The sequence below is a fragment of the Heterocephalus glaber genome, unplaced genomic scaffold (assembly GCF_053883595.1).
Source record: "Heterocephalus glaber isolate CG9 unplaced genomic scaffold, H.glaber_assembly_v1.0 deba00001481, whole genome shotgun sequence".
NCBI classification, from domain to species: domain Eukaryota; kingdom Metazoa; phylum Chordata; class Mammalia; order Rodentia; family Bathyergidae; genus Heterocephalus; species Heterocephalus glaber.
Genome location: NW_028258317.1, coordinates 51,204,652 through 51,227,918, shown reverse-complemented (window position 1 = coordinate 51,227,918; position 23,267 = coordinate 51,204,652). Strand labels below are relative to the sequence as shown.

At 39.4% G+C, this 23,267-nt stretch overlaps 1 protein-coding gene across 1 annotated transcript in view; it reads right to left on the bottom strand.

Annotated features, from left to right (window-relative positions):
* Nucleotides 1–23,267, bottom strand: part of Pgm5 (phosphoglucomutase 5) — a 196,676-nt gene that overhangs the window by 52,718 nt on the left and 120,691 nt on the right. Inside the window, exons 8-9 of the mRNA XM_004838191.4 lie at nt 11,835–11,970; nt 7,892–8,075 (exon numbers count right to left, since the gene is read on the bottom strand). Of these exons, the coding sequence (XP_004838248.2) occupies nt 7,892–8,075; nt 11,835–11,970 (320 nt within the window). The remainder of the gene's footprint in view (nt 1–7,891; nt 8,076–11,834; nt 11,971–23,267) is intronic.

The window sequence follows — 23,267 nt, the reverse complement described above, 5'->3', positions numbered from 1 at the left end:
TCCCCATAAAGAACTTTCTAGAATCCCAATCTACATTAGCTCTCCCTGATATGCATGGCTAAGCAAGTTCTCTCTTTGTAATATGTGTTTGGTATACTGTATCGTAATTTATGGGTTTGATGTCAATTTGTGTTCTCTGCTAAACTGTAAGCAGTGAACAGGAACCTCAACTATGTTGTATGCATTGGATCCTCAATGCCAATGACTAGCATATAGCAGATCTTTGGTTGTATTCATTTAATGAGTGAAGACACAATGAATAAATCAAACTTCAACTACCTTTACTATCTTGTTCTAAGTTAGGAAAAAAATGTATATTTTTCACAGGGCTTTTTTCAACATTACAATTTGCAATAGGAAAGAAAGTTTTTATATCAATAGTCAATCACAACATGTATGTAATAATAATACCCCACCCACCAAACACTTCTGTTATTTAGTGTAGAATGACTAAAGTGGGTACCAACTTTCAGATTTCACTATACTTTATAGGTGGGTTAATATCAGTATGACTACAATTATTTCCAAAGTCTTACTTCTAGCCCCACATACCATACTCTAGCAAATGGCACATGATAGAGACAATGATAAATTATTACCGTTATAGTCCGTCAGTTGGTTCATTGCTTAGGATGTGATCAGAGTTGAAAGTTGAAGGTGAAGGTTGACCAGCTAATTCTTAAGAGAGAAAATCTGAGCCTTGAAGCTCCAGATTCCTCAGCAGCCACCAATCAGTTGCCGTTCGGTGATGCTGTGGATAATGATGCCCAGTGGGACCTATACTGCTGACGAGAGCTCAGAGGTACCATGGTACATACTAATGCACCACATACTAGAAATAAAATATAACTTCCAGATTGCCAATTTACTTTAGTATTTCTAAGTACTGAAGATAGAAAGTACAGGAACTTTCCTGAATATTAAAGTAACAACTCTTAAAAAAAAAACTGACTTCATAGTCTTCAAAGTGAACTTTCTTTCTGAACTAATTTCAAATGGTTCTTTTTTTCAGGCTTTAGGAGAACATCAAAATGTTTCCACACAGGCTGCATAATTTGAAGAGGCATTAATATGCCCAAATTTAGCCTGACGTAATTAAATTGGATTTGGCTTTCCATATCAGCTAGCTGGTATGCATTTGTTTACATCAAGTATTTTAATATCAGCCCAACTGTTACGTGCAAATGATTTCAGCACTGGTAGGATTTCATGATATTTGAGCTTGCAAAACAGGAATATAAGAGTTGGATGAGTCTTTAAAAGAAACTCAATTGGTCCAATTTTATGCCTCAAGTATCAAAGTTTCTCATTTCAAAGCAAATTTTCAAAACATGGGTCGTAATTGTGTATCGATGCCATCACAATAGCAATATTCCATCTCTCAGCCTCTCAGCGTGGTGCCAATTTATCAGATTGTCTTTCATTCACATCAGGATTAGAGTATTCATTCTGCCAGAGCTAGGGAAGCCTCATAACTGTGGTCCCTGAGTGAAGATTCCAGAACTCAGGTTACAAGCAGGAGATGGGAGGAGACAATGATAAGAGATCATCTGGATACTGATGATGTTCCTTGGATATTGCTGGTGGGGGGAAGACAGGGCCTGGTGCACAGGGAACCCTGCATGTCTGCATAGTGAGTTCACCCTAAAGAGAGTGGGCCGCCCCTCGTCTTTTTCATCTTGGCACAAGGCATAAATTGGGAACTTCTTAGACCAGTCAGTAATTTGATCACACTGTTTCCTTACTCTTACGATCTCTTATTTTTCCCACACATGTTTGAAGAAACCAGCATCTGTCATTCAAACTAGATCTTACCTAAGAATAAACAGTGATACATCCTCATGGGAACTTAGAACTGCAGTGGAACCGAGCCTTATTACATTGCTGTCTAAATCTAAGAGTCTCTTCTGGGCCATTTAATGTGCACATCAATTCCTTTCTTGGCACCCAAGGTCACAAACATATTAGACAACTAGAGGCAGCCACACAAGCCCCTGAAACCTGATGAGCCACAATGTGGCAGGACAGGACCCTGGGAATTCACATTTGGGGGCCCAGGGTTTCCTTCTCACTCCTTGAATGGTGCTCACAGGGTCTCTCAGGCAGGATGGACTCCACTGAACATTTCCAGAGTGGTAGGTTATTATCAAACAGGACTTTAATTTCATTTTGGTTGAAGAAATATTTCTACTTTATTCCTAGAGTTGTATGTGAAACAGCTTTCCTCACTCTGAACTCAAATTAAGGACAGAAAGGAGCCTAAACTGCCTTTACATCCTTTTCTTGTTCACAGTGTGCGTGCTGGCTTGGAGCAGGCAAAGAAATGTGAATTTGAGACAATTCACAGATGACTCAGAAACTAAAGAGGCCTTTTCATATCTTCACAAGACAACCTACAAAGCTGTATATTTCCCCCCTGCTTTTTCATCATCCGCTGCTCATTATATGCCAAGATCTTTCTTTCCCAAGGATACTCTTTCAACAGACACTAATTTTCGTTAATCATTTACTAGTGTTTGTTAAATGCCAGGAATGTAGATTGTCTCATTTAATTATTCCAAGGGCTATATGAGATAGCCCCAATTATTATTCCTATTTTCTCAGATAAGGAAAAGATGGCACAGGAAGGTTGAATACCCTGCCTGAGATAACCTAGAAGGAGGTGGCAGAGTAGAGACAAAAACACAAGACTTCCTGACTTTGAACCTGAACATTTAAATATTGCTCACACACTCCCAGCAGCACCAAGAGGCATGGGCTGCTCTGAGACCGAACACTGCTTGGAGACAATTTCTGAGTAAAACACGAGTAGCAAAACATTTGTTTAAAAATTGTTGCTGAAAGTCATATCTGTTATCTTACTTTTTTCCTTAGTAAGTAGAATTTAAACCAAACAGAGATAACTAGGAACTTTCCACTACCTTAAGACCATCGATTTGAACCCTAAATTTCATTGTTGAGTATTTTAAGCATACTTTAAACAACATGTTTAAGAATAGAATAAACAGAAGATTTGGGGGACTATTTTCTATACTAGGACATAGTGAAGATGATTCTCAAAAACGTGTGTGTATGTATGTGTGTGATGCTCAGTCAAGTTAAGAATTCTGAAAAGACAGAAGGAGCTAATACTTCTTGAGCATGGATTATGAACCAGCCGCAGTACTTGGGACTTTATAGCACTTTTTCTCCAAACCTTCTCCATTACCCTACATGGTAGTTATCACCACATTCCCACTCAGACTGACATTCAGAGTTCAGTTGCATCCCAGACTCACAAATACAGAGAGCAACAAGGTCACCCTCAGAAATGTGTCAGTTTGATTTCTACGCAATAGAACACTGAGAGGACGTTAGCAATTACCCTCCTATAGCAAACCTAGATTTTGCTCTATTAAGTTTCTTTTGGGTTTTGCTAACAGAAAGGGCTACTCCTGTTTTTGCACAGGGAGATGAAATTTCTTTTTTTTTTTTTTTAAGTACAGGAATTGAACTCTGGGCCTCATGCTTGCCAGGCAAGTGCTATGCCATTGAGCTACATCCCTGGCCCTGAAACTTCTTTTTAATTTAAAAATAATCTATCATATGGTATGTTGTTTTGGGCTGGGGATTTAGCTCAGTGACACCATACCTGTAAGCACAAGGTCCTGAGTTCAATTTCTGGTACCAAAAAACAAAACAAAACAAAAATATGGTATGTTCTTTTAAAATAACAATATTCTTAAATCAAAAGGCCATAATAACAAGGGTTAGCAAAAGTATGGAGAAACTGGATAACTTATACCCTGCTAGTGGGAATGTAAATTGGTGCAATTGCTTTTGAAGACTGTGTGGTATTCCTCTAAGGTTTAAAATAGGTAACTCTAAAACTGAGAAATTCTACTCCTAGGTATATACCCAAGAGAACTGAAAACCTATGTCTGCAAACAATATGAATATCCACCAGCATTAATAATACCAAGCAAAAGTGGAGACAAACTAAATCTTCAACACCTGATAAGTAGATAACAAAATTCCCACACAAGGGAATATTATTTAGCAATAAAAAGAATGAAGGACTGATTATAATACAACATGGATGACCTGCGAAAACACTACACTAGATGAGAGAAGTGAGTTACAAAGGACCACATACTCTGATTGCATTTCTACGAAATGCCCAGAATAGGCAAATCCACAGAAAAGCAGATCAGTGATTTCTGGAGACTAGGTGTTGGAGGGGCATTCGAAGGGAGATGATAGGTAAAGCGTGTAAAGCTTCTTTTGAGTGTAATGAAAATGCTCTAAAATGAACTGTGGTGATGACTGCACAACTTTGAAGATAAAAAAAACACAGAGTGTACACATTAAATGGGGGAATCATTTGGTATGTGAATTATATCTTAATGAAGCTGACATACATTTATATTAAAAAGTGTATTGTGAAACTAAAATTATGCATTTGGTAGGCTTTCAATAAATAGTGAGTACACCAGGTAATTTACTACTATTTTAAAATAATCCTAGTAAACAAATTAATATATATCTTTTAGGTGTCCACAGTTCAAAAGGTATGTTTGTTTTGCATGATCTTACCTGCAGCATGTCCCAAACTCAGTTAGCCCTGGAATTCAATGTGGATATGAACTGACAACCCAAAGTGGAACACAGCCCCATAATGCAGGGTTTCTCCCCCTACTCAACAGGACCAACTATGGCAAAAGACAGAGATACTGCTGAGTTTTACCTTTCACAGAGCCAACCCCAGACCTACAGAGGAGCTTTAGTGTGACTCAGAATCAATAGCCAATGAAGATGTCATTAGCGACCTGAAATCTAGGAAAATGAACTATCTTCCCTCCTCCACTACAAAATGCCCAAGAGCAGATCCTAGAAATACTTATCTATTTATAGTCACATCTGAGCTCTGATAAAACAATGTGGAGAGGCCAAAAAATTTTTTTTTCCTTAAATTCTTTTATTGGTACATTTTAGGTATACAGTACGCTTACATTTATCATTGGGTGCTTGTACCTGTAAATGTACCTGTAAATGTAAATTAGTTCTTATTTTTTCCCCATTACCTGTGTGCTCTTCACCGCCTCTACTCTTCCCTATTTACATAGACTTTGTTTCCATTTTTTTTCTTTTCTCATAATTTTTCCTTTCTCTCCTTTCCTTTCCCCTTCCCCTTCCACCACCCCTATACCTTTGTACCTTTTCTTCCTATTTCAAATTATCAATTATTCATTTTAATCATTTTAATTCTTATTTACACTTTCAGTTTCTCACACTAGAGAAACTATTCGATATTTACACATGTGTGTCCTATTTATTTCACTTATGAGTATGGCCTCAATATACATCCATTTAGCTATACATGTCTCTAGTTTCTCATTCTTTATGGCTGAGTAGTACTCCATTTTATAAAAAAAACCACATCTTCTTTATCCAGTTTCCAGTTGATGGGCACTTGGGCTGTTTCCAAACCTTAGCTATTACAAACTGTGCCGCTGTGAACATAGGTGCACATATTTGCTATGGTATGATTCTTTTAATTCTTTGGGGAAGATACCCAGTAGGGGAATAGCTGGGTCAAATGGGACCTGTAGTCCTAGTTCTTTGAGGTGTCTCCATACTGATTTCCACAGTGTTTGCACCAGTCTGCACTCCCACCAACAATGGAGAAGGGTTCCTTTCTCCTCACAGCCCCGTCAGCATTTATTGGTTGATTCCTTGATAGCAGCCATTCTTTCTGGGGTGAGGCGGAATCTCAGTGTTGTTTTCATCTGCATTTCTTGAATGACCAGTGATGTTGAACATTTTTTCATATGTTTATTTGCTGCTTTTACTTCTTTGTCTGAGAATGTCTGTTCATTTCAGATGCCTGTTTTTGAATTGGGTTTTTGAATTTGGGGGGTCTGATTAAAAAAAATTTTTTTAATAAATGTCAGAGTCAAAATAGAAATCAGTACCTATGATTGAAGAAGGCCAAGGGAGATGGAATAGAATGATGTCAGAACTTGAGCTCCAGTTGAGGAATTAGCCTAATATGAATGGTTAATAAACAGCCAAGAAAAATTACCTAAATGCTGAGTGTACTAAAAAAGAAATAAGGTAGAATAACACTGGGTTAAACAGTAAAACAAATGAGCTCAACAGACAAGCTTCCCATGAGTTAGATAAAGCCCAGGACCTAGTGTTGACTATACCAATCCTCCAAGGAATGTTTTCTAAGCCTTTCTGAAGAGGGAACAAAAACCTCCCAAGGATATGTTAGAAAGCACATATTTTATCCTTCTTGAATCCTACAGTGACAAAGTAAGCTTCAGATTTGGGGAAAGTTTGTCCAGGGAGCCTTAAGTAAAATGGAAATGGAAATGGAAATGCTGTACAAAACTCAAAAATATATATACAAAGCATTGGGCTCAAGAGATGCCAGATAAGCTCCTGATTTTCTATCTTCAAAAATTGATTCACTGGTGTTATTTATTTCAAAGCAAATTCAATCCAGTCTACAAGTGAGTGAAACAAAACACAACTACAGAAATTTTTTGTGACCAACTCTCCATGATTATATACTGCATAAACTAATAAAAATAAAAAATTTTTAAATTCTATTAAAATGTATTAAAACTTGATAAAGTTTACTAGAAAAAACACAAAAATTTATTGTGTGCTCCCTTTCTAAAGGATAACTAGGTGCTTTTGTGTATTTTATTTTAATCTATTTCTAAAACAATTCTGTTAAGTAAGTTTTCTATCGATGAGGAAGAAACTATAGCCCAAAGAAATTAAGCAAATTTCCCAAAGTCAACAAGTGGCAGGATCAGATTCTGAGTCTTCTAGCTTCTTCCCACCCTATTTTCCTTACTACCTTCACCTTTCCAAAGTCATGCTGTAGTCATGTTGTTGGGCCATGGAAGGGCTTCTAGAATGAAACATTGATATTTTCTTGGAGACAAAAGACTACTATAAAGCTAAGCAGAACAGAGACAGTACAAAGGGAATAATAAGAAGGCACTAGGATTTGGAAAATCTGCAAGTCAGGGGATCCTATGACAAGGAGGATTTAGAAAATAGTAGTCAAAATAGCAGTAACTACATTATATCTAGTCCCCAAAGACCTGAAGCGTATACCTTGTTATCTATACTTAGGAAGAATGTCTAAAAAGATAAGAATTGAGGATTTAGGTGATAGAAATTCATTTAAAATTGCTTGGGATGTATTATTTAGACTGTGTTAATACCTATAATGTGTGTCCAGAAGGTTAGTATTTGCCATATAAAACAGACAAAACTGAGAAGAAAGATAACCATAGTAGTGCTCAGCTTTTCTTCCACAATTCACAAAGATGAGATCATACAGAAATTATGGCTGGTTTTGTCACTTACCTATGCTAACCATTCTCAACCATAAATCTTCCTTTTGGGTTTTCTGGGCAAATTTCCCAACTGTTTCTTCCCTACTGGGGGTGCCAAACTCTATGAGTTAAGCTCCTGTGATCCTTCCATGACAAAAGACAATAGAAAGTGAATATCTCTACACCTGGGGATTCCAAGGACAAGGATCTTTTGTTCTTAGAAGCTTCTTTGAATCTATCACCACCACATAAGAGGAGCTGCAGGCTGCAGACGTTTGAGAAAAACATGTTGGGTCTATACCTGTTTGATGTGTTGTCTCATCAGTTACCGAGCTGCAAAAATACTGAACAGAGAGGTCCCATGTTCAAATCCAACCTCTGCCACTAATTAGTGAGGTAACATTCATCACCTATTTCCTGGATGCAGAGTTCTTCTGTTTAAAAGGAAGAGCTCAGAACAGACCATTCCCAAAGACTTCTCCAGTTCTAAGACATTCTGGCCACCTGTTCTGCCTGATAACCTCTTTTGGTAATTCCCTAGCACATACCTGTTTCTTGGTCACGGTGCCATCCACAGGGTCAACGTACTCGAAGCTATCTGTCTTTGCCACACTGTAGATATGGTTCCCCACGGCAAACTGCTGGCCAATGAAGGACTTGTCTATGACCAGGGCCTCCAGGTCCCTCATGATATAATATGTTGCTTTGGGCTCCAGCCCCTCATAGTCAAACCTAGTGAATGAGGGCAGGACACAGGAATAAAAACCCAGTTAGAGAACCAGCCACCAGGTGGATGCCTCAAAATCATCTAATCACTGGTTCTGATTTCAGGAAAGGAAAGCACAGGAAGTAAGGAAGTACCCTTACCTGGTCTTCCCTCTTCCAGCCAGCCCTTGCAACCTAGTCCTCACACCGAAGACAGAGCAGTCTTATAAAAATCAAGATACATCGCTCCTTTCCTTTAAACCTCTCTGACACACCTATCATGTTGAGAACAAAACTCAAAATTCAAACCACAGTGTGTCAGACACTGCGGGATCTGCCTCTGTTCATCTCCTTGACTTGCACTGTCCCTCTTTTCACCCTTGTTCACTTGCTGCAGCCACCACACCATGGCCTCCTCTCCAGTCAAGGACCCTTCACCCTATCCTGCCCCTGGGCCTCTGCCCTTGCTGCTTGGTGCCTCTAGCTCATATGCTCTTATATTCCTCTATCTGGTACCTTCAAAGAGCTGGCTCGTTGTTATCCTTAAATCTTCAAACCTACTGTCACCTCCAGAAAGTGACCTTCCCTGACCATCCACCCACCTAGGCAGAGCACCCCCCCACACATATCACCTCTCATTGCCCTTTATGTTTTTTGGTAGTTATTTCAGTCGGTATCTATCTTTTTGGTGTGTATTTGGTTACTTCTTGATTGTCTGGCTTTTAGCAGAATATGAGCTCCAGGTGGGCAAAGACCTCAGCTCTCTTATTTTCTGGAGTTCTAGAATGTAGTATTATGTAAATAGTTTAGGTGGGAAATGGGAGGAAGGAAGCAAAGGGAAGGAACAGAAGGAAAGAGGCATGTACCAGGAGAGGCAAAGAGGGAAAAAGTGAACTGAATGCATATAAAACTCTCTCGGGAACTCGGAAGAAGTGCCACAATTGTTCCATTCAAAAAAGTTCTCCTCTCCAAGAGCAGCAAACACAGTGGGGATAGGAGGTGACTAGAAACAAAAAAGACTAAAAATAATCCCTATCTTATTTGTTGTTTTGGAGTTTAAAATGTAACAACGCACACCAAGCAGTTGGCACAGCACCAGGCATGAGAGCTTAAAAATACTAATAACTTTTATTCTCAGTCACCACCATAAAGAAACTGTACTGTCTCTCCCAACATCAGATAGTCTTGGCATGGACCTTACGGGCACACCCAGGAGGGGCTGTTTAAGGAAGAAGCCCAAGGAGGGGCAGTTGTGCCTAAGTGGCTGAGGATGGATCTCATATTTGGGCTTCTGGTACCATAGAGAAAGGATGTGAGTTCTCAGACTAAAGTGAAAGAAGGAAGCTCTGAATAGTTGTTACTATTTTTTTTCCTGCTGGAGACCTTTTAAGCCATTAAGTAAACGTGAGGGTGTTGTCCAAAATGGGGGACATAGAATGATACCATGTCTAGCAATGAATCCCTATATCTATATCTCTTTCTTTTAGTCTCTTCCTCCTACACAAGGTGTTTCTTCCCAAGCCTCAGAAACAAACCAACAAGGAACTCCTTACAATGCTCTCACTGCATGTGTTCTGAGACCAGGTTCTCTTTAATGACAATTATTTGGGGAAGGTGAAGATAGCCCAAGCAGAAAGGGATGGGAGGACAGGGCAGGATAGGATAGGATAGTTTAGTAGGAGATACCGAGGCATTGAGATTCAGAAGTTGAGAAAATCCACTGATAGGATAAACCATATTTAGACCAGACGGCCCCAATGTTTATCTTTATACACAAACAGGTCTTGGACCCACCTTCCCTTCACCATCCCAAATGTCCCCTCCAGCCACTACAACCAACACTAACCTTTAAGGGAGAATTCCTTCTGAGGTCAACTCAAACCAAGCAGATTGCCTGTGAGATTTTCCTCAGGTATAACTTCAGACTCAGTATTAGTTAAACTGAAATTGTTTTATTATTTATTCTCTGCCAAGAAAATTGTCAGGTGAGAAGTCATTTTATTTCACAAACATTTTATCTTGCTATTTGCTGGCATCAAAGGAAAAATTTATCTTTCATTCTACCTATTTCTTCCTTTCTCTTTCTGTGATCTTTTTGGACAGAAATCTGAAATGTAATTCAATATTCTACAAGAAATCAAATCTCCATGGCATATTATTCTCTACCATGGTACTTTTATGAAAAATGTAATTAGCACATAAATTCTTGGCCACAAAAAAATGAACTATATTATAAATACTCTTATAACACCATTTGTATAAAACACTGGCAGAAACTTAGATATTCATTCCACAAATTAGGAGGACTACATCTCTGACTCAAAGCAATCGCATTAAGCCAGAGGCTGGAAATAATGATATATTTTATCAGGTTGAACTTTTTGGAAGAGTGTTGGTGAGCCCTTGGCATACCAAAACCAAACAAACAAAACCACACACACACACACACACACACAGAAATTCCACAAAAATCGGGGGGGGGGGGTAAGCACTTGTTGAAAACACTTATGAGTTGGACAAGTTCTTTTCTGCCCTAAGAGTCTTTTTTTTTTTTTTTTTTGGCACGGGGGATCGAGCTCAGAACCTTGCACTCACAAGGCAGACACCAGAACCACTGAGCTAAATCCCCAGCCCCGTAAGAATCTTGATTTTCTGATGCAATAAATAATCAGAGGAGGTTTGCAGGCTATTGCATTCCCAGCCTTCTTAACTAAACAGGAACCAAGAACATTACAGTGTTGTCTACACTTTCCAGAACATTCCAATCCCTTTAATTTTAATAAAATTAAATAGTCTTTATTCTCTGATATTTATCTAAGTAAATAGCTTCTTAAGAAAAGAAATAATCACCTTATAAGGGAAGGGTCTAAAGCTCTCTTTCTGTCCCTCAAGCTTTCGAAACACAACTAAACACCCACAGTAGTTAATTACGTATTTAAAATCAAAGCAAAATGAGCCACAATATCTCTGTTTTTAATACACAGAGTCTCTAAGACACTCAACATTCCCTCATCCCACCCCAAGTTCTCTCCAATTTCCACCCATTTCCCTAAATCATGGCTTGATACTAGTAACATATACCTACATAACTAGATTCACCTACCTAGCAAGCAACCATGCCCCCAGAATACTCTCTCAATTCACCAACAGGAAAAGAATGCACATCATCTACCCTAAGCTCCTACAGACCACCCTTTAATCTCCTCCACCCCAGGTAATATTTTCCTTTTCTGAGTTGCTTTATGAGAGTAAACCTCTAGCAAAATCTGAGGCTCCTGAACCATGTGGTTCCTTCAAAGAGTACCAGCTTAGACATCCTGGACATTGTTCCAACTATTGGTCAGAAGATAAGGCAAAGGTAGAAAGAGGATTAAGAAAACACCTCAACTAGCCACAGCTTTTGTATCTGTCCTCCTTCTTTGATAAATATGGGTGGACAACCAACAGGAAATGCCCCCAGTTTGACTATGTGAGGAGTTTTCAAAGCTCTCCCATTCATCTATGCTCTTGGGAGAGAGCCTACCTTCTAGACAATGATGAAAAGATTACAGTGAGATGGGCCAGGGATTTAGCTCAGAGGTTCCACCGCCTGCCTCGCAAGCTAAGGACCCGAGTTTGGTAGCTCTTGACACCCCCCCCCATATCTTTTGGGGTAATCCAACTCCAGCCTCTGTATCTTTCAGATCTTCCTGAAAGATGCTTCCTCCTTAAAGTTCTAGGCCATCAGTTTTAAAAAGAACCTAAGAGTAATTCCCCAGGGTGCATGCAGAGACCCTCCCTTCTCACCTGCAATAGTAATGGCGGCCATATTTGGCCCAGTGATCTCGAACAATTTCCTCCACACCCTGCTTCCGGGCAGCAATGATGGAAAGCCAGACCAAGACAGCCCAGAGGCCATCTTTCTCACGTAGGTGATCAGAGCCTAAGGGAGAAGGAAATATTCCACTGAGGATTCATTCCTGGTGGTGGGGGAGCAAAAACAAAAGGAACTAACAAGACAAGTTAGGAATGAAGTGTTATATTGAAATGGTCGGATATATTTATCCACTGTGTCCCATAATACATTTGCTTTTCCAAAAATATTCAATTAAAACTCAAAAACTTAAAAATAATAACAGAAATACAATAAAATCCTGGCAATCGTTGAAAGAATCAAAGAGTCAAATTGATACTTCATTGGCCTAACTGTATCATTATTTCAACCATTTATGCAGTAGATATTTGGTGATCCTTACAATAAACTAAACATTGTTCTATATCCTGTCAATATCAGTGAACATGACAGCTTTTTATTCAAAAATTCTGAATTTGAGAAGATGGAGATGGGCAAAAGGAAAGCAGATACAAAAAGAACAAGATGCATAAAATAACAAGTGCTTTGAAGAAATAAAGTGGAAGCTAATGTCACAGAGTACAACAGCAACGAAGGCTGCTTAACCTCAGGTTGGATGGTAGCCCCTACAAGACTCAGCCTCCTGAAGCTTACTTGGGGAAACAGTCTTTGCAAGTTAGGATCTTGAAATGACATCATCATGGATTATCCAAGTGTGTCCTAAATTCAATAAGTATTCTCATAAAAAGAAGAGAAACACAGAGGCGCGAGCTCCATAAAGGCAAAAAGAGACATAGGAGTTGCACTGCCATGAGCCAAGGAACTCGTGCAGTCTCTAGAAATGGAAGAGGCAAGGAAGGAGTCTTCCTTGCAGCATTCTGAGGAAGTATGGCCCCATATCACCTTGGATTTGGACTTCTGGCTTGTAGTACTGTGAAAGAATAAATTTCAGTTGTTTTATTCCACTCAGTTTGTGGTGCTTCGTTGTGGCAGCCCTAGGAGATGAAAACAGGATTTTAGGGCCAGGACCACCAAGGTCCTGCATTTGAACTGACACCTGAGAAGGAGTCAGGCATGGCAGTCTGGGGACAAAGTGTTCCAAGCTGTGGGACAGCAAATGCAAAGTCCCAGAGGCAGGGATAAATTCAAAAGCCAAGTTCTACAGCTATGTCACTCACACAAATAGAGTGCAGTTTATCTGGGTTTTTGTTTGTTTTTTCCAGTACCAGGGATCGAACTCAGGTCCTTGCGCTTGCACAGCAGGCAGCGAAACCACTGAGCTAAATCCCTGCCCCCTAGAGTGCAGTTTAAATGAAACCTCCCTGTGCAAAAAGAATCTGCGAGAATGTGTTTCACTAGACCCACTTCAGCATATGTCTCTTGGCCAGTTATAAGCTTTCTCTGAAGTAGACAAAACCCTAAATTCAAGGGAACATTTCACAGTATGAGAAAAGCATGAAGAAGACTTTGGAATTAAGATTTCAATTAATTGCTGCTTCTCTCCAGGTCTGTGAAAAGTTACTGCAAAGTTATTAACTCCTCTGACCTTCAGCTTCTCATCTATAAAATGATGATACTACACCAATCTTGTGGTATTGTAGTATCAACTTAATGAGTAAAGGGGCAAGCTGTACAGACAGATTTTTCATGTTCAAATCCTGGCTCAGCTACTTAACTTTGTTTGCTATAGTCATCTGAAATATAAGGAAAACAATATCCCCTACCCTAAGGGGTTATTTTCAGGAACTAAATATGCCTAGTTATTTGGAACAATAACTAGGATAGCACACATGGTTGTTACTGTTAATCTTGTTATTGGTAATTCATATAAAGCACCTACATGGTACTGATTTCTCTGTACATGCTTTGAGGTGAATCATTTCTAGCCATTTACATAATTTTTATCTGACTCTAGCAAAAGCCTGGGACCAAGAGGCGGACCATTTCTTTTTACAAAAGAGCAATGAAAACAGATCACAGTATTCTTGTTTGCAGGATTATGAAGCATACCCAGAAAATTAACAAAGGCAATCCATGTTATAGAGCTGTTAAAACTTTGAACATGAGGGCCAGGGATTTAGCTCAGTGGTTCTGCCGCCTGCCTTGCAAGCTCAAGGACCTGAGTTCGATCCCCGGTACCAAAAAAAACTTTGAACATGAGATGAAATAATACATTAGTTCAACATCTTTGATAACTTCTCACTGAAGCCAAGGACTATTTACCATTCTTGTTATATTCATAGCGTTAAATGTATTTCTTTGAAGAGAAAAACAAAACCCGAGAGCAGGAAAAGTACCTAAATCAAAAGGAAAAAGGACCATATCTTCAGTGCTTAATACATATGGACCAATGGCTCACTGATGACATCGGTACATGTCCAGCTGTGGCAGCTTCTAGGTTAAGAGGATGCTGGATATTCATCACACCATAAAGAGACTCCAGCCTCAGCCAGTGAATTCTTCACACTGCTACAAAAATGGAAGAAGTTTGGAAGACTCGGGCTTAGCTCTATGGCTAACTGCCAGAAAAACAAGTCTAGGAAACCCTGCCCAGTGGGATCATTTCAAAACCTTTTGTCCTTTTATAGCTGAAAAAATCACTTTTACTTACTGGCTAGAGAAAAGTACCCTTTTGTTCTAAAAACATGGGCTTTGCATACCTTGAATCTCCAGCTGGATCACATTACCTAGAGATAGAACCATTAGATGCTCTCAAGTCTGTCAGATAAGTTGTCATAATTTAGTGTTCAAGAGACAGCATTCTTTTAGATGGATTAAAAAACATCTCAGTAATTTGTAGCCAACTGCACAGTAAATTGTGAGTTGGCTTGGATATTCTCGCCTATAAGCTGAACATTTGCCAAGATTCACAGGGGCCCTGATAGCAAGTAAAATTAATTGTTCTTTATAGTTCTTTGAGATAGCCATAGAGACATTAAAGATGCTACAATTACACAGATATTTCCACTGGATGATCATAGTATACTTTGGAGGGGATTGGGGGGGGGGGACTCTTTTAATAACTATTTAAGGCAAGTGAACGCTAATGCCATGTCACTGTCTGGTAAATTAAATTAAAAATGCAGAAAATGCAAAGGTACCAGGTGGTTTTCTAAAACACACTATAAACAGAGTCACAATGGAAAGGAGAAATACACTATATATGATAGGGTTAATAGACTTTGTTTTTAAAATGGTTTTATAAGTCAGTGTGAAAAAGAGCAATCTCAACAAGACAACTATGTGAAAGGGCACAAAAATTTTCAAAAGAAAAATGCTGACAGTCAATGAACACTTGAACAAATATTCAATCTCACATTGGTCAAAGAAAAGTTTATAAAGTAGAAAACCATTTGGGGCCTGTTAAATTAGCAAAGATGAATTAGGGGAAGGAGAATATCTCATACCAACCAAATACTGGTATGAATGCAGTCTGTAATTTAGACACAATGAACAGTAATCTCTAAAAATTCCTTAGCTTTGGGCTCAGCTATTCAATTTCTTAACCTTTAGTTATAAAGACATTGACTAAAGTGGCTAAAAGGGAAAAATTGAAAAAAATTTTGAACAATAATGTAATTGTAAAAAAAATCCATAGAAAAGCTTATTGTGTGAAGAAAGTATTAAGAATCTTTAGTAACAGGATAATATTAATCCAATTTTAAGAAGTGGAAAGAAAACAGTATATCAAAAAGAATATCCACCCAGGGATTTAGCTCAGTAGCACCATGCCTGCCTCGCAAGTACAAGGTCCTGAGTTTGATCCCTGGTACCACCAAAAGAAAAAAACAAAAAAGAATATCCAGCATATATTTGGAGAGAATATTCATATACTGTATGTGGGCACCTAGGTGAACAATAGAAAGTCAGACAGCAAACTTCAGCAATGGTTGTCTATCTCTGAAATGGTAAAATTCAGGTGAAGAAGAATTTCTTTCTTCTTCACAGTATTTCTATGATAAAAATGTACATATTATCGTCATAAGAAAAAAAATGTTTAAGACTTGTCAATGGTATGTATAAATTCAGGTCGAAAACATGCCTTTTCCAGAATGTCACGGCTGGTGCAATAGAGCTTGCCACTCATTCCAGGTGTTTCAAAAATTGACCCTATTCCTAAAGCCTGTAACTACCACTCACCTTGCCTCCTTCCCTCTAGGACTTGCCAACCCAAGCCCACTCCACTTCACCCTGAGCAGCAGCCATCCCCAGCCAGATACCAAATGGAGCTCTTCCCTATCATGATGCCAGCAAAACTCCCCAGCCAGCATAAAGAAAGGGTTTAATATTTCTCATCAGAAATATCACCACTGTTCCTTCTCAACTCAAATTAAATGCTGAATTTTCTCAAGCTTTAAAACTATGTTCCCTGAGGTAAGCTATACATTAATACTTATGTTGCCCTCACAGAACAGGCAATAAATAAAAGAAAACAGAGCAATAGAAGGGGAAGAAAATAAAGGAACACTCAATCATCTCAAAGGAATTTTCTTCAAATGGAAAACCAAGTGTGAACAAAACAATGAAACAGCACACGTTACTAATAGGTCCCATCATCACAGCTGGAATGTGGATCAGGAAATTGGGAATTTGTCTATTACCACAAAAATGTAAGCCATTTTATACCTGTTGATTAGCTGTAATTCTCAAACCTGGATGACATATTATCCAGGTTTATCCAGTTCTTTATCATCTAAAGAACTTTAAAAGTTCCAAGGTTCGGCACTCCCCACCCCAGAAAAAGCAGGCATCCGTATTTCTTTTCTTTAAAGTTCCTTGGGTGATTCTCATGGGTAGCCAGGGCTAACAGCCACCTCTTGTCAAGCAGGTCACTTCGCTTAGTCTCATGTGAGGGTAGCAAGTTAGATTTCTTCCTCTTTTTTCTCTAATTTGGTGTTGAAGGACAGTAGCCACAGGTCTTTAATTCAATGGATGCCTCACAGTGTCAGCTTCAGTCTCATGGTTCCTCTCCACCATTCGAAAAATGAAGACTTTGCCAGCTTTAGCGTAACCAGCTCATCCTGGCTTGCCTGGGACTTCCTAGTTTTATCAATTAAAGTCCCACATCCTAGAATCTTCTTGGTCCTGGGCAAAGCAAGGTGGCCAGTCATCCAATAAGAAAGGACAATGACTCCAGGAGATTCTGGTTATGTCTAGGAGATGAGCACACTCCACACATGCCTTAGTATACCCATTTCCTGCAACCAGAAGTGCCAGGTGGGAGATTTTATATATCCTTGAAGCAGAATGATGAGCAAGAAGAATAACAGGGAGGCACCATGCATTGTGTTCAGTTACTTTATACATCTGTTATCTACTTCTCACAATTTGCTGGCCCCTTTTTACAGGTAAGAAATGGAGATTAGGTCATTTGTATGAAGTCACATGACTAAGTGATAAAAAAGAAGATCTGAATCTGGGTGGTTTGGCTCCAACCTATGGATTTTACTGTTATTGAAATGACAGCTTCCTCGGGAGCTCAATAAGGCACATAAAATCCCAACACACAATGTGAGCTGAGACCGTAAAGGATCAGGTAATGAATTTGCACTCCTTCACACCAGCCATCTCAGGAGGAGCTGCCCAGTCTCTCTTTACTTTTCCTCTAATGTCTATTTATCTTTATTTTCAAACGGTTTTCATTCATTTGCAGTGAAATTCTTTTCATCTACATAAGATCGGGATTTATTTGTTTTAAAAATAGGGGAGTTGTGAAGTGAAATTGGGTAACACCCCTTCAGGTGGATCAGAGACTGGAGAACAGGTTATAACATGGTGACTAATTTTCTTTTTTTTTTTTTTCATTTCTCAAACCTCTTGTGTTCAGCTCTTCGACCTCTGGCAAAAAAAAAAAAAAAAAATACAAGGCTCCCTAAAACAATGTCAGCTTTCTATGCTTAAAAATAAATGCTCTCAAATGTAGCAAATGCTCATCAATGAAAGAACAAAGTTCTCCTACAAGTCAGGGGGTTAGAGCCAGCTGTGAGCTCAGAAAGGCCGGGCAACAGCACCTGACCCATGTTGCTTATCTTTTGCCGTGGGCCACATGGCTCCTGATGAATAATGCTTTGTGGCAATGCATTTGCAATAAGTAAAACAATAATAGCATTTGACACAAACACACTTACAGCTAATCTGCTGGAAGCAGTATCATTCTGCTAGCTCTATGAGGAAAGGCTCTGAGTCTGAAATTACTCCATACTCTCTTCTGGGCCAGGCTCATAAAAGGTGCGCAGAAAACCTTTATCAAATTAATAAATGAATGAGTGAACGAACCCCTAATATGAAGTCTGACGTAGTTAATCAGATTCACTCAACACTGACTGTGAGGCTGCCAAGAACCAAGCTAATATCATTTTTACAATGGAAAAAGTATCATTGCAGGTCATCCTGTTGAACAAATGAGGAAACTGAGGTGCACTGAAGTGAAGCTGTTTGTCCAAGGAAGTTCAACTACTCGGAGGAGATGTCAAATCTGGAGCCTCCAGTGCTGTGCTATTTTAGGACACCATCCTCCCAAGGCTCATGGTATTCATTCCACCACCACTCAAAAGAAGTCAGAGAGATTAAGACTGAATTGTAGCTTGGCCAATGTGACCCCGACCAGTGGCTTAAACTTCCTCCCTACGGCTCAACGTCTTCATCTACAAGATAGGGGTCATTCTGGTCTCTACCTCACTTAATTTTAGATAGGACTTGGTGAAATAAAGCATAGGAAGTGTTATCCCTTCAGAGGTGCTAATAAATAATACACATCTGCACTGTTTTATTAACGCATGCCCTAGGCAATCCTCCATCCATGCCAGAGGAGGGGACACTTCACAACTGCACGGCCAGCCTGTTGGCACTCTTCACAGCAGACGCACACCCGCAGAGGAAGTGGGACCTCTGAATTCATGCATCCACTCCATTCCTTTGTAACTGAGGCTGACAGAACAACAGAACCCTGTAAAAATTGCTCCCTGACAGGTCATATGTGGAAATGAAATCTCTCCAATGGGCTTCAGGTTGAAGATCGATCACTCAATGATCATTGCACTATGTTCTCAATAGAACCACTCAGTGACCAGTCATCTCCCAGAAGACAAGTTAGCAAACCTCAAAGCACATTTTTAAGGACTGCATTTAAATCCCAAAGGACAGGCCTCCTTTTTAGAAAGACCCACGTTAGACAGTGCAAAGAAATGCTTCATCTGTTTGGAGGTCTTCAGTCTGTGAAGAAGGCCCCCATTGGGCCCTGATCTCCCAGGCTCCCAGTCCCGGAAGTCACTGGTAAGTGTGGATACAGCCTCAGAAGACTCATTCCTCTGTTTCTGCTCATACAGCACTCCCTCTTGCCACTTTTCCTCAATTCGGAGGATCAACTGAATGGTCAATGGAACTGGAACCATGAAGAATCTAAGAAAAGGATTCTCAGTTTCCCAGCACTGGAGGTGAGAGTTTGCAGAGAATCCAGAAGGGAGGTTTAGTTTTCATATTTTACAAAGGGGCTCTTGTGGGTATGGGTCACAGCACCTCTGTACTCTGCCCAACCTAATCAAACTGCACATGTGCACACCGCCTGCTCCTAACAGCCCAGCAGAGAAACTGTTCTCTCAGTGCCGATAACGCTGTCATCACGGCACCCCTCCTCACCCCACCTCTGAAATCCAGCCAAAGTCACACACGCTGGCCACAAAGAAATTCACAGATATTTGGGTCTTCTTCTCTCTCCACAAACTGGTCAGAAAGGAAAACAGCCAACTTTAGAGTTAATGAATACCTAGAGAACAGTCTGAAGCTTTCCTTTATTTGACTTTGAAAACGAAAAATAGTAAATGAAATAGTTGTAAAAATAAATGACACCTAAAGGTAGTCAGTATGTGTGCCGCAGCACTATGGTAGGCTCAATCTTGAGTTTAGGATGTATCAAGTTCACATATGAAATATAAATGAAGAGACATGGTCACAGAAGTGTTAAAAGCTGTACAACTATTGGAGAAAATAAAATGTTTTTTCACAAAGTAACTTGAGAATAAGTCAATAATATAAACCATAAGACAGTGGAGCACAGAGAGACTATGTTAAAGACAGTAAAAATTTAATATATACTCCAAAATTGCTAAAGTTGGAACATAGCCCACTGTCAAATATACCTACTTCCAAGTTAATGTCAGCAGTCACAGACATGGGAAATGAGTAAGTTAAAACCACAAATTACAAATAGTTTAAAATGTCCTCATTATCACTGGCTTCAGGAGGGAAGATTTTCCCTTCTAGATCAGGAGGGAATATGTTATGTATTAATTTGTGCTGATAATTACAGGGTGAATGAAAACATCAAAACTTTCTTTTTATACTTTATATAATATTGATTTTACCATAGTTCAATCCATCCCATCCCCTAGTACTGGTCTACGTTTGTGTGATTTTGCTTTTATCAATCCTCCCAAATCTTAGGATATTCAAATGCCTACCTCTTCAGAATGCCTTGGGATATACTAGATGTTCATTTAAACAAATTAAAAACAGCTATGATTGTGGATTGTGGAAAACTCAACATGCATTATTTTCTTGGAAGCCACTGTTGTATTGCCTGATTTTCTTTGGCAGATTTGTAGGGTTACTGACATTAGTTTAAAAAAAAAGTAATAAAGATAACAGAACTACTAAAGATGATGGTCGAGCTTAGAGATCATTCAGTCATTCACAAAAACAACAATTCATCAGGGACAAGCTGTAAGGGACAAGCTCTGGCTATGACAATGCACATACTCCCAAAAGGGTATGGCTTCTTAGGAAACTGTTGTGAATGACAGAAACCAATGGAACATTTTCAGCAAATGCAAAAAATTTTTTCAATTTTTGATTTTTTGATTCTTAATTTCAGCATTTTAGTATATCTTCTTTGTATATGGGAACAGGCCTAGATTCCTTTAAAGGAACTTTAGAGTAGGAGCCAGACTGCCATTTGGGTAAACAGTCTTCTATTTAAATCTGAGGATTTACAAAACGCTCTCCTTTTGCCCAGTAAAGTAGTTTTCCACAGCCATTCCCAGGAGGGGAGTGAACACCTGGACCTAGCACAAAGGATGATCTGGGTTTGTAAATAACTTTGATTCTTTGACAGAGAAATGAACACAAGTTTCGTACTGTCCAGGACCTGGAACTTTTCATCGGACAAAAGCCTCAGCACTGAACCTACCACTTACTTGTTATGCTGGCTCATTCTAGGAGCTCAAGTTGCCAGCAGGAGAAATTTCTACTTGGGATATATGTTGCTCTGCCTGGATTTAGTCGTGGGCAAAGGTTTGAAAGTCTTAAGCCTGAGGCAGATCCATACTACATTTCCAAGCTTCTTTGGCATTGAACTATGCATTCCTGGTTGGTACCTAGCTCCATGCCCCAGGGATGCTGGGAAAAAGCTTCTACTTGGCAAAGCTTGGATGCCTTAGTAGCTTCTCTGCAGTCTTAGGGTGAGAACATTTCCATCTCTCCATTTCTTCTCGTGTAATTAGCTCATTTGATTCTGAAAATTATATCTTAAGAGAGAGAGCTTCAAGGATCAGCTGAGTTTTATGGGTCGGAAACAAGGCTCAGAGAGGCCCCCCTAGCTGGTCCATGAATAGCAGGCAAGGGTCTTGAAAGTGGATGCTCAGACTCCCACTTCTGGGTCCCTGTACTGCCCAGGCCAAACCTCAGGTGGCATCTCAAGCACACTCTTCACAATCCTGGTGAAGAGCCAAAACACAGGTTTTCAATTAAATGACATTTCCACCTCCTAGCTGTATATCAGGATTATTTGAGGATACTTATTTAAAATGCAGATTCTCAGGCTCTGCCCTGCCAGGAATTCAAAGTTGGATAGAAAAATCTGTATTTTTAACAACTTTCCCTGCAATTCACACAGTCAGGTCAGAACCATTCTGGGAACTGGCGTTAAGGAAGCCCAGTACAAGAGCAAAATGAAGCCATTTTTCCATCAAGACTGAGTGGTCCAGTTCCTGCAGGCTCTTCTGCCGAGTGCTTCAGAGATGGAAAGAGTTATTGCTTCCATTGCTTTCTTCAGAAAGACTGATCAGCACAATGGAAAGCAGCAAACACTGTAGAGAAGGAGACCCTTTCACTCTTTAAGCTGTGCTGTAATTTAATGCACTCGGAGATCTTCTCCAGACTCTGGGGGCCTGGGAGACTCATTTAATTATTTCTTGGGCTTGGAGGTGCCATCTATCAAACTAGACTAAAATCACTTTAACTTCCAAATGGGAGAGGATGCCCTAATGTTGAATCTCTTGTGCTCCTTGAAAGGAAAATGATACACAACTATAAAAATACTTTTAAAAACCCCTACAAGTCCAGCCCATATGTTATAATCAGCACATCTGTGTGAATGCAAACTTGCTGAGAAGTGTCTGCAAGCTGACCTCCCCCTGAACATGGCTCACTATTTCTAGTTAAGTCCCAATGTGGATGCCATACAGACAGAAGGCTTCAAAAATTGGCTCCTCCTCACCGTATTTCCAGTACTGCTTCTTGCTAGTCCCTCGAGTTCCCTACCCAACACACCAGAGGATAGCAAATGACAGTCCTTGGGCCAAATCTGGACTCATGACTATTTTTCTGATTAACATTTTTTGGAACACAGTCATGCTCATTTATTTATGCACCATCTATTACTGCCCTTGTGCTACAGTGGTAGGGTTGAGTAATTGAAATAGACATTGTATTTGGCCCTGTGGTCCATAAAACCTGAAATATTTACTATCCGGTCCTTAATGGAAAAAATTTGCTAACTCTTGCTGTAGACCAGTCCTTTTCAGATTTTTTCACCATGGCCTAAAATAAATACAGTTATCCAAGAGACCTCCTATACACATACACATATATGTGTATATTTTTATATACACATAACATTTCCAAAGCAATCTTTACTAAATACAATGCCCCTTCTGATAGTTTCTATTTTATTTCTTAAAGCACTAAGGATATCATATTAATGGCATGACCTCAAATGAGTCTCAATTCACATTTGGAAGAACATTCCTCTAAAAGAACCAAACATTTGGCTATTTACAACACATGTCCCTGCTCTCCCACCTCCATTCCTTTCTTGACGTCACTCCATCTGGCAGGGACTTTCTCTTTCATCTCTGTGTGACAAATCCTCCCCATTCACTGGCTTAACTTCCATCTCTTCCACAAAGTCTGCTTCAAACTTCCAATCCAAAAGCATTTTCTCCTTTTCTCATCTCCCACATCATATTTCTACTCCTGTACTGTGGCACTATAAAGCTTCTGCTTGTAGAACATTCACCTGTACATCTTTATTCTTACTCTAAATTGTATGGTCTTAAGTACTTTATATTCTATATAACATCTAATAGAATGACTTAGACTCTTATTAAACT